Genomic DNA, 12,230 nt, shown 5'->3' with positions numbered 1-12,230 from the left:
AACCGTTGCATTGTAAATGCTTGTTTTTTAATTCAAGGAAAACAGTCCCCTTACTTTCTGTGAAAAGTTAACCGTCCCGGGACAGTCAATTCAGAGAGTTGAAATGCTTAAGCTGAAGGGTAAGGCAGGAAATCTTCTGTGCTGTGAAACCAAAGGCGGGCAAAGAGCTAAACAAGGCTTCTTGCCAGGGTGTCTGCTGCCTGGGAGAAATGTAAATGTGCACAACTGGTTAATCTGCAAATGTAGATGGTGTTTGGCTTTGATTAATAGAATCACCTGATGATTCCTGATGACACAGATTTATTGTTTTAGAGTGGTATTGGAAAGGAGTTACCAGCTAAACTGTGAAGTGTGCGCTTTTTAAAGGGGTGTAACACAGGCCTTGTACCGCAGGAGCCCGTGTTATCCCCTATCTATTCTCCCCTGCTCTAACCAGGGTTCAGTTCCATATCTCTCTGGTTACAGACACAGGCCTCTGCAGTGCATTAATTAATAGAGGTTTCATAAAGTTCAAAAAGGCATTTACCATTGATTAGCCTACCTTGCATTTATTTGACGTTTAAGCTGTGTGTTATTATATATATACATACCTGAAGTTGAAAGACCAAAAAAAGAAACAGAATATTTTTTTTTTAGCCATGCCTTTGACCATACCCCACGCTTACTTGCCCCGCCACGCCCCCTATTGTGCACAGTATCAATGTTCCCTTGCTTGTTTGAATGCAGTTCGACGGCTGGTAATATCCTGGTTCACACTACCCTCTCCCACCCACAGGCCCTGTTTCCAGTATCCTGGTGAACAAATATGGATGCCGCCCAGTCATGCTGGTGGGGGGACTGCTGGCCTCTTCTGGCATGATCCTGGCCTCCTTCGCCACCAACATTCTACAACTGTACCTGACGGCTGGCATGTTAACAGGTTGGTGCTTGTAGGGAGGTGACGCATTAGAGGGACACGTCAAGGGCACGGGAGCACAGAACCATGCCTAGTGGATATATTAGGGCATCGCCCCCAGCATTCCCCTACGAAGCTGCAATTGTCTGATGCAATAGATGAAGTCTGCTGTAGAGCAGAGGCTGTTGTTACCCGATAATAATGCTTCTTGGGTACCTTGCTCTCAAATAGGGAGTAAACGTGACACCATGAGCGCCTGCACACACCATTGGCATCCACACAACATCTCACTCAATTAGCTAGAGCCTCTAGCTCTCACAAAGGAAGCCCTTGCAAAATCTCACTCTCCCCCGGGAGCACCGGCTATCTACACCACACACGGAGCCATGCATCTAACCCTAGAAGTGAGAGCCTCACTGTGTGAGCACCGATTCACCCTCACAGGGGAAGCAACAGCATTTCACCCTCCTGCCAGGAAGTCTTTCACCCAAAAACGAGTCTAAGCATTTTACCCTCACACAGGGAGCATAAACATCCTAACACAACCAGCTTGGGGGTCTTAACCTCACATAAAGACCCATGTGCCCCACCCTCACACAAAGTGCATAATTGTTCCACCATCGCCAAGAGGCTGAGCATTCCATGCGGATCCAGGCAGCATACGCGCCTGACCACCGCACGCCTGAAGCATGGGTATCTTGGTGTGACAATCTGAACCATGGTAGTGAAGAGCGTCAAAGGCAAAAGCTAATGTATGTTTCATTTGTCTTCCCTCCATCTGTTACCCATCCCATCTTTTTCCCTTTTCAGGGCTGGGCCTGGCTCTCAACTTCCAGCCATCGCTCATCATGCTCGGCGCTTACTTCGACAAGAGAAGACCCTTGGCCAATAGGCTGGCAGCGGCCGGGAGCCCAGTCTTCCTATCGACCCTCTCGCCTCTGAACCAGGTCCTGCTGGAGACCTTTGGCTGGAGAGGTGGCTTCTTGATCATGGGGGGGCTACTGCTGAATTGCTGCACATGCGGGGCCCTGATGCGGCCCCTAGTAAACCAGAAGGGGGCAAATAAAAAGTGTGAATCCAAGAAGATGCAGGCCATCGGAAGGGCAGAAGAAGGTATAGCTATCGACAATAAGGCCGACCTCAACAACAAGGACATTCTCGATGACAAAGGCTGCCTTAACAGTAAAGTCAAGAAGTCCAAGAAGCTTCTGGACTTATCCGTCTTCTCCAACAAAGGTTTTGTCATCTACACCATTGCCAAGTTCTGCCTTGTCCTGGGACTTTTTGCACCTCCCATTCTCCTGGTGAACTACGCCAAGGACATGGGTGTGCCTGATGGCGATGCCGCCTTTCTGCTGTCGATCATTGGCTTTGTCGACATTGTGGCACGGCCATCTTGTGGAGTGCTCGCAGGACTACCCCAGGTGAGGCCACGCGTGGCCTATTTCTTCAGCCTTGCAATCCTCTTCAATGGACTGACGGATCTATGTGGTGCCAGGGCTGTTGACTATAGGGGACTGGTGGCCTTCTGTGTCTTCTTTGGCATCTCCTATGGCATGGTGGGGGCCCTACAGTTCGAGGTGCTCATGGCGACGGTGGGGCCCCAGGCGTTCTCGAGCGCCATTGGTCTGGTGCTGCTCTTCGAGGCTGTGGCTGTTCTCATCGGACCTCCTTCTGCAGGTACAGTAAACCAAGGTTCTACAATATGATTCTGCCTGGTTCATAAAGGGTTCACTGACTGCTCACATAACCTATATGCAGCAAGGGAAGTAGCGGTTGGATGCTACCAGACAATTTTAGAAACAACGGCTCTTTGGTCTGCCCTTATCAAAGGGTTTGGATTGAAAGAATCAACTACTAGTCGAGGCCCTCTGGCCCCTTTCTCAATGCAGACAATCTAATTTTTCATGGTCCCTAAGTTTTGAAGCAAAATCGTAGGACTATGAGAGACTTGGCCTCCATTATCATGCAAATAAAGTGGCCTTTATAGGGGTCTGTGGACAAAATGGATGCCATCTGATGACATCCTAACCCAGACTAAAGCGTTTGGAGGGTGGTCCTGACACCTTGCTGCCCACACAGATGTGGATACCGCAGAACTGCCTGCCTTTCATATACGAAAAGAAATGGTGATAAAACTTACTACAGCAATTATTCTCATAGTACAACTTTACAGGGTACCGTGTGTTATGGAATTAGGTTACATTTGAACGGAAAAGTACGAAAAAACCCAAATTTGCAGCAAATGCGTATTAAAAGAGTCAGAACTGTCTGTCTTAGGGTGGTCTTCCCCCAAACGTTTTGCCCTACTCCTCCATATTTTTCTGATCTCGTTTTGTTGGACTTAATAAGTGCAGAAATACAGATCATTTCAAATTTGAGTAAAAACCGGAAGGAATGAGTTGGAAAACGGTAAGGGAAAATCACTACAGGAATGTTGTTAGAGGAAGCAATCAGAGCAAAGGAAGAGGAATGAGTGCAGGAGTCAAACATGAGAATTGGGGTGCTGTGAGAATTAGATGGGGGCATGAGGAGGTCAGCAAAAGGTACCTTTGCAATATAGTGCATAAAGGTACCTTTGCAATCAGTGCATAATTTGAGCCAGTGGCTTCCGGTCTTCCGGTGTTCAGCACTGGCACTTAATAGTCATCAATCAAACAACAGGAGAGTAAGGGTATAAATGTTCACTCTCTTAACCCTAGTCTTAGTATTAATTAACAACAGAAGAGTGAAACAACAAAAGAGCAAGAAACCTCAAAAGGATCGTGTGAGGGACAGACTAAAAAGGAGAAGAAATGGTGAAGCAAAACCACATAGAATAATAGTTATAAAGAACCCTCACTCACCAACCTAGTGGTGGCATGCTTCATCATTGGGTTCCCACTGGAAGGACCTAGTGTGCTACAACGCCTGATTACAGCGGAGCTGGTTCTTGTGTGTGTTGGAGTGGTGAAAATAACCCAATTGTGCTAAGTGAGTGCAAAAAAAGGGAAGATAAAAACTGCTAAGTTGTGACTGTCAACTATTATATTAATAGTCCAACCAGCACTAGTTAAAAACAGGTGATGAGTGGACTCATAGGTTAAGTCTCATTTAATGGAGACCCCTAGTCCTCAATAAATTTAATCGAATTTGGTCAACATGTTTCTGCTTGGAGAGCCCGAGTAGCTCAGGATATTAGTGTGAAAAAAGATAAAATTATTATTATTCTTATGTATACTCACGGCAATGGCCGTTGAGGCCACTCAGCTTTTTGCTGGCGCCAGATACAGGAGGCATTTGTTACCGCACTGCATGGGCTGACACGGCAGGGGGGGTTTCTTCACGCCGCGTTCTCTGTGATACGCAGGCGACTCCCCGCAGGTTACCTAACCTTTCTCCACCGCGGCCCTTCATTCGGGCCGCGGTGGAGAAAGGTTAGGTAACCTGCGGGGAGTCGCCTGCTTATCACTAATATCCTCACGGTCGGATGCACCTTAGCGCGTGCAGATCGCCGGAGGATCACACTACTGGTCCTGAAGAATGCTGAGCGACTCGGGCTCTCCAAGGAGAAACATGTTTACCAAATTTGATTACATTTATTGAGAACTAATGCCTCCTGTATCTGGCGCCAGCAAAAAGCTGAGTGGCCTCAACGGCCATTGCCGTGAGTACACATAAGAATAAGAATAATTTTATCTTTTTTCACACTAATATCCTGAGCGACTCGGGCTCTCCAAGCAGAAACATGTTGACCAAATTCGATTAAATTTATTGAGGACTAGGGGTCTCCATTAAATGAGACTTAACCTATGAGTCCACTCATCACTTGTTTTTAACTAGTGCTGGTTGGACTATTAATATAATAGTTGACAGTCACAACTTAGCATTTTTTATCTTCCTTTTTTTTGCACTCACTTAGCACAATTGGGTTATTTTCACCACGCCAACACACACAAGAACCAGCTCCGCTGTAATCAGGCGTAGTAGCACACTGGGGGGATGCTAGGTCCTTCCAGTGGGAACCCAATGATGAAGCATGTCACCACTAGGTTGGTGAGTGAGGGTTCTTTATAACTATTATTCTGTGTGGTTCTGCTTCACTATTTCTTCTCCGTTTTAGTCTGTCCCTCACACGATCCTTTTGAGGTTTCTTGCTCTTTTGTTGTTTCACTCTTCTGTTGTTAATTAATACTTAATAGTCATCACCACACTTATGACAGTCTACCACATGTGGCGCTGCTCATCTAATTTTGAGATGAGTAGAACAACGGTTGTTTGTGAATACAATATACATTAAAAATATACTAATACCTGCCTTTCCAGCCATTCCTTTAGCTTTGGAGACCTGGAATAATCTGAACAGTCACACTTGCAGGCGAGAGAGATGGTTAGTAGTTGTTTTTGTGACCTCAATCGCAGCGATGTCTGGGCAATGGGTGGTGCAAGTGGCAGTGGTCTCCTGGTCAGGGCCCTGGCACTTATTATTTTACAAATGAAGCACTGCATTGGGTTATTATGGGCACGAGGTGGGGCAGCTACAGAAAGACTGGTACTCAGGTGCGCCTATTTTGCATATCCAAAGGTGAGGCGTATATTAAGCGTTAGTGAAGTACATCATGTGTGCCAGTGGTTGCAGGCGGGCCCACCGGCACTCATTTAAGGGGACCAAGACAGAGATCCAGAACACAGAAGGGAAAGGCAGAAAAGGAAGGAGGAGGAAGCGAAAGAAGGAAAAACAATGACAATTAGAGAACACAGGCTTGAAAAAGAAGCTGCAAGAGTGAGATAAAGATAGAGGCAGCCTAAGGCGGCGGAAGAGGAATGAGATTAAATCAAACCAAGGCGACGGTGGTAGTGGAACCCCGGTGGCCAGCTTCTACGAAAACTTTGAGCATATGCACTTATTTCTTTTATAAATTAATCACTGCATGAGAGAAAGTGATGGCAGCACTGGGAAAGTGTAAAACCCGTTTTACTGTCTTTCAAAAAGAGGTGCATCACGTTTCAGCTGCAGAAGGTGGTGCAAAAATATTAAATGACAGAGGCCTACACAATTACTCTGAAACAATGTTAGTGAATAAGATAAGCTTCAAAGCTGTTTTTCTCATGTTGTCGTATGATTTGTTAGGTTCAGCCCACTAAAGTGCTCAGATATCCTTCGGGATCTTGTTTGCGCTATATAAAACTTTGTAAATAAATAAGTAAATATAGTCCATGCGCGGACTGTTGCGAGGCATATTGTAGCATAACAACGCCTCCACCCACCCCTCCTTCTCTCTCCCTGTTGTTTCTTTCCTCACCCCTGCCCTCCTTGTTGCTTTCCCCATCCCTAACACATGTTGCTTTTGTGTTCCTCACACCCTGTGTTTCTTCACCTTCCCCACTCTCTCCTGTGTTGTTTTAGCGTCCCCTGTGTCGCTTCCACATTCGCCTATCTTACTCCACTTTGCTCTCGCCCCCCCTCAACGTTCGCCCTGAAAAGAATACTTTTGCATCTTTTACTTTCCTTTTAGTGAGTGATCCAACTCAGATCAGTAACTAAAAAGAAGAAAAGCATCTGCGTCATTTTGTAGGGGTGCGTCTGCATGGCGCGTGCCTACAAACTATCAAGGGTGGCTGCGTCAAAGGTTTTTTTATTTTTACTTTAGCCTTGCTGCACAGTATTTGGGACGCTGTGCAGCCTGGCTGAAAACCATTGGCAAAACCATTAAGCAATAGAGGCAAGACTTATTGACTTTGCCAGTGCTTGTTTCACTAGATACAGAGCAGACTCTGGGCAGCAAAGGATAATGGCAAGAACCAAGGGTAAGGCCTTATGCAGACACAACCACTGAAGAGCTGCAAAAAGAGCTTACTTATACGGACGTGTGCAAAAGTCGTAGGAGAGAGTTCTAATACAAATGCAGTTTTACAGCTCTACATCACAATAGTGAAAAAGAACAAGCACTGGCGTTGCCAATAGGTCTCGCAGTAGGAAAGTTGGAGCTATTGGTTTTGTAAATGACAAAGCCCTTTATGTTTTTGAAATGAAAATAAAATAAAAGGCATTGTTATTTGCAATGGTAATGGCTCCAACTTTCCTACTGCGAGACCTATTGGCAACGTGAGTGGTGTTGCGTGTGTGAGTGGCTTTGCGTGTGTGAGTGGCGTTGCGTGTGCGAGTGGCGTGTGTGTGAGTATCGTGTGTGTGAGTGGCGTGTGTGTGAGTGGCGTGTGTGTGAGTGGCGTGTGTGTGAGTGGCGTTGCATGTGTGAGTGGCGTTGCATGTGTGAGTGGCGTTGCATGTGTGAGTGGCGTTGCATGTGTGAGTGGCGTTGCATGTGTGAGTGGCGTTGCCTGTGTGAGTGGCGTTGCATGTGTGAGTGGCGTTGCCTGTGTGAGTGGCGTTGCCTGTGTGAGTGGCGTTGCATGTGTGAGTGGCGTTGCATGTGTGAGTGGCGTTGCCTGTGTGAGTGGCGTTGCATGTGTGAGTGGCGTTGCCTGTGTGAGTGGCGTTGCATGTGTGAGTGGCGTTGCCTGTGTGAGTGGCGTTGCCTGTGTGAGTGGCGTTGCATGTGTGAGTGGCGTTGCATGCATTGCCTGTGTGAGTGGCGTTGCCTGTGTGAGTGGCGATGCCTGTGTGAGTGGCGTTGCCTGGTGTTGCGTTGATGAGTGGCGTTGCATGGATGAGTGGCGTTGCGTGGATGAGTGGCGTTGCGTGGATGAGTGGCGTTGCGTGGATGAGTGGCGTTGCGTGGATGAGTGGTTGCGTGGATGAGTGGCGTTGCGTGTGTGAGTGGCGTTGCGTGTGTGAGTGGCGTTGCGTGTGTGAGTGGCGTTGCGTGTGTGAGTGGCGTTGCGTGTGTGAGTGGCGTTGCGTGTGTGAGTTGCGTTTCGTGTGTGAGTGGCGTTGCGTGTGTGAGTGGCGTTGCGTGTGTGAGTTGCGTTTCGTGTGTGAGTGGTGTTGCGTGTGTGAGTGGCGTTGCGTGTGCGAGTGGCGTTGCGTGTGCGAGTGGCGTTGCATGTGTGAGTGGCGTTGCATGTGTGAGTGGGGTTGCATGTGTGAGTGGCGTTGCATGTGTGAGTGGCGTTGCATGTGTGAGTGGCGTTGCATGTGTGAGTGGCGTTGCATGTGTGAGTGGTGGAAAGGAGATATAGAGGAGAAAGAGGAAAGACGGACAGAGACTGGAGAGGGGGAAATCAGGGCGGAGAGAAATAAGGAAAGAAAAGTGGAAACATGGAAAGAGGATGGGGGAGAAAGATACAAAGGAAGGGAATGTGTGATAAAGGCGGGAAGATGGCACAATGATTGTGTAAATAAAAACAATGAGAACAATGTAGACGAATGGAGTGAGAGGGTAGATCGTAGAGAGGAATAGAGAAAGTGAAAAGAAAGGGGTGGAAATAAGGCTAACGAAGAGCAATGGGGGCTCCAGTTTCAAAGGGGAATCCACCAGCCAAGCGGCGTCATCGTTTCAAACCCGGGCAGGCGAGGCGGGAGTGAGGCGCGCGCGCGAGGGACAGAGATGGAGAGAGGGAGAGAGGGCCATAGAGTGCGTGGAGATTAAGTACAAAATGTAGGGCCAGGGATAAAGGGGTGAAGTTTGAGGGATGAAAAAATACGCATCAGGGGTTGATGGATACGAGGGGTGAGAGAGTGTAGAGTGAAATGAGAAGGGGGGCATGTGGAGGAGTGGGAAGAAAAAGACGGAAGTCGCGGAAGACGGCTAGGGAGGAGGTAATAGTGAAAGGGAAATAGCACATGTGGGGGGACGGGTATGGGGTCAGGGAATAGGGAAAGTTGCGGAAATCGAAGCGGTCACAGAGGGAAGTAGACACGAGGGTGATGGAAAGGAGATATAGAGGAGAAAGAGGAAAGACGGACAGAGACTGGAGAGGGGGAAATCAGGGCGGAGAGAAATAAGGAAAGAAAAGTGGAAACATGGAAAGAGGATGGGGGAGAAAGATACAAAGGAACGGAATGTGTGATAAAGGCGGGAAGATGGCACAATGATTGTGTAAATAAAAACAATGAGAACAATGTAGACGAATGGAGTGAGAGGGTAGATCGTAGAGAGGAATAGAGAAAGTGAAAAGAAAGGGGTGGAAATAAGGCCAACGAAGAGCAATGGGGGCTGCAGTTTCAAAGGGGAATCCACCAGCCAAGCGGCGTCATCGTTCCAAACTCGGGCAGGCGAGGCGGGAGGGAGGCGCGCGCGCGAGGGACAGAGAGGGGGAGAGGGCCATAGAGTGCATGGAGATTAAGTACAAAATGTAGGGCCAGGGATAAAGGGGTGAAGTTTGAGGGATGAAAAAATACGCATCAGGGGTTGATGGATACGAGGGGTGAGAGAGTGTAGAGTGAAATGAGAAGGAGGGCATGTGGAGGAGTGGGAAGAAAAAGACGGAAGTCGCGGAAGACGGCTAGAGAGGAGGTAATAGTGAAAGGGAAATAGCACATGTGGGGGGACGGGTATGGGGTCAGGGAATAGGGAAAGTTGCGGAAATCGAAGAGGTCACAGAGGGAAGTAGACACGAGGGTGGTGGAAAGGAGATATAGAGGAGAAAGAAGAAAGACGGACAGAGACTGGAGAGGGGGAAATCAGGGCGGAGAGAAATAAGGAAAGAAAAGTGGAAACATGGATAGAGGATGGGGGAGAAAGATACAAAGGAAGGGAATGTGTGATAAAGGCGGGAAGATGGCACAATGATTGTGTAAATAAAAACAATGAGAACAATGTAGACGAATGGAGTGAGAGGGTAGATCGTAGAGAGGAATAGAGAAAGTGAAAAGAAAGGGGTGGAAATAAGGCTAACGAAGAGCAATGGGTCGCCTAGAGTAGGGAGACAAAAACAACAACAAACAAGGATGTGTTTGCGGGGAGAGAGAGGGGAGGTGCTGGTGTGGGAGGGGGGAGGTGCTGGTGTGGGAGGAGTGCTGTTAGAGCAAGGCTGTGTTTGCGGGGAGAGAGAGGGGAGGTGCTGGTGTGGGAGGAGTGCTGCTAGGGGAGGAGAAGCCTGATGCAGGATGGGGGCGGGAGAGCCTGGGAATGCGAGAGGCTGGGCTTGCATGAGATGCGCATGCATGTACACGGGAACTGCATGAAAACCGCGGGGCTTGCGCACATCGATAGGTCGCGAGACCTAAAAAGAACTTAAATGGGGGAGAAAGAACAAACAAGAAAACAAGAAAAGTATGTCAATTCAAATGCTTCTTAGGTGTAAAAAAACGGCTGAATCGACCTGTTGTTATTCCCAGTTAAAGCAAGTGAAAAAGGGCTGGCATGGTATGGAATAGGGCTACATTTCTGCAAAGGCCAAGATCTCACATGTGTGGGGGAAAAGCCACGAAGCATAAAGCTCCCCCCTTTCATATGTATTAAAAGTAATTCCCACAAAGTGGCTAAACTAACATGTAATGTTGTGATTGGCCACCGGGGAGCAAAGGAGGCAGAAAGATATTTTTGGCACTCAAAAACTATTTTTGGCACTAAATAGGTATACAAATACGAGATTGAGTGGATAAGAAGAAGGTGGAGGACTGGCTATGGAGGGAAGTTACTGTCCTGTATTTGTAGTTTTGTAACTTGACACAAATGTATATTCACCTGGTGTGTATTTCCCCCAATCCATTGAGCATACTGAGATGTAAAACTTGTTTTTCTACCAACACAAAACTTTTTTTTTACTCCAACATGGTTTTGTCCGAACCCAGGCCCATCATGGCGAGTTACGATAGTACTATTGTCAAGAGGCGGTGAAGGGACCGGAGAGTCCACATGGAAAAAAAAAAGTCATATCTTCCCCCAAAATTGTCTCTTTCCATCTTTCTTCCACATGGGTGCCAAAACAAGACTAGCGCAGGGTGTAGTATTCATGTTCCAAATCAGAAGGCAAAAAAGGCGGGAATTTGTTTTTGAGGATCACACAAATACCAGACCTTAGGGCTTCTCCAAGGAAGGCAATAGAGAGGGTTAGAAGGGGTGAGTACTCATAAATGGGGCGCTGGTGTGGCTGACAGATCAGAGAGGGCTCTGTCTAGAAGAAAAGCAAGGCCAGGTTGGGCACAGAGACTCGTCCCTCCTTATTTCTAGATCAATACCACTGCAGGTTATCAGGCAACCCATCCCAATAGAGATGCTTCACCCCTAAACAATGGTACCAAACTTACCTTTCGCACCAAGACAGAGAAGATCTTAAGTAATCTGTGGACAATGTGATGTAACGCAACAACTTCTCATCTTAATAATGGAGTAAATGATGGTTCCACTTAGGAAGAAGTTGCTTAGGAAGCATGCTGACCACAGGTTCTGCTTCTTCTAAATAACCCCTTTAGTGGTTACATGCAATAACTGCGTTTTTTTCAATTTCAGGGCGACTAGTGGACGCCTTCAAGAACTATGAGCTCATCTTTTACATGTCAGGGGCGGAGATTGTCTTCTCTTCCCTTTTTCTGGCTGTTTCCACGTTCTACCTCCTTAGGACAGAACTGCCGGAGCCTCCACAGCCGGCGGTGGATGGCGGGGAAAGCGCCAATGAGGAGCCAGAGCCTCATGAAGCAGATGGAGGCATCGGAGTGGATATCCTTCATATTGGGCCAGATGTGCCCCGGGAGAGCCTGGTAGAGGCAAACCAACCCCAGCCTAGCCCGACCCAATACAACTCAGTCCAACGCAACCCAGAGCAGCAAGGCCCGAAAGACAAAAAAGACATTAACGAAGTGGAGGAGTCAACAGTGGAAGAAAAGGAAGAGGAAGAGGAGAAGAAGGAGGAGCAGGAGGAGGAACAGCAGCAGGAAGAGGAGGAGCAGGAAGAGGAGGCGCAGGAAGGGGAGGAGTCTGGGGAAGGGGTTAACAACAGCCACTCCACAGAGACTGAGGGCGACAGCAGTGGAAGCGACGTAAACTCAGACGAAACAGTGGAAAAAGAACGATTTTAGCGGGAAGCAGCAACAGCTGGGACTATATGAACACATATGTACATTTTCACTTTGGACAGGGGTGGTGTGTAACCCCTATGGGACCAGAAGTGGGAGAACTTATCAGGGAGGGTGCGGGCTTTCGGGTACTGTGTGGAAACCAAGCAGCAGGGAGACTTGAGTACCCTGCTCACAAGAAACAAAAGACATGTACAAAGTCTGCATTTAAGATTTATTATGGAGAAGTTTTCCATTGAAAAATAGACGTCTTTCAAGTATATAGCACATGATTTCATGAGATTTTTTTGTTTTTGCTGGTTACAGTAAATTGTTTTTCTCCCCTAAGTTTGGAGGGGAGAGGGTGTACTTATTTTGACTGTCTGTATAGGTATTTCCTATGCCACAGAACTCGCACCAAGAGACAGAGGAACATTTTATAGCCAATATTTTTTTAAC

General features: G+C 47.6%; 1 protein-coding gene across 1 annotated transcript in view; it reads left to right on the top strand.

Annotated features, from left to right (window-relative positions):
- Window positions 1-11,795, top strand: part of SLC16A8 (solute carrier family 16 member 8) — a 48,936-nt gene extending 37,141 nt beyond the window's left edge. Inside the window, exons 2-4 of the mRNA XM_086928364.1 lie at window positions 776-919; window positions 1,706-2,575; window positions 11,230-11,795. Of these exons, the coding sequence (XP_086784490.1) occupies window positions 776-919; window positions 1,706-2,575; window positions 11,230-11,795 (1,580 nt within the window). The remainder of the gene's footprint in view (window positions 1-775; window positions 920-1,705; window positions 2,576-11,229) is intronic.
- Window positions 11,796-12,230: the final 435 nt, after the last annotated feature.

The sequence above is a fragment of the Lissotriton vulgaris genome, chromosome 1_1, assembly GCF_964263255.1.
Source record: "Lissotriton vulgaris chromosome 1_1, aLisVul1.2, whole genome shotgun sequence".
Lineage (NCBI taxonomy): Eukaryota > Metazoa > Chordata > Amphibia > Caudata > Salamandridae > Lissotriton > Lissotriton vulgaris.
This window is presented reverse-complemented; position numbering and strand designations above follow the sequence as displayed.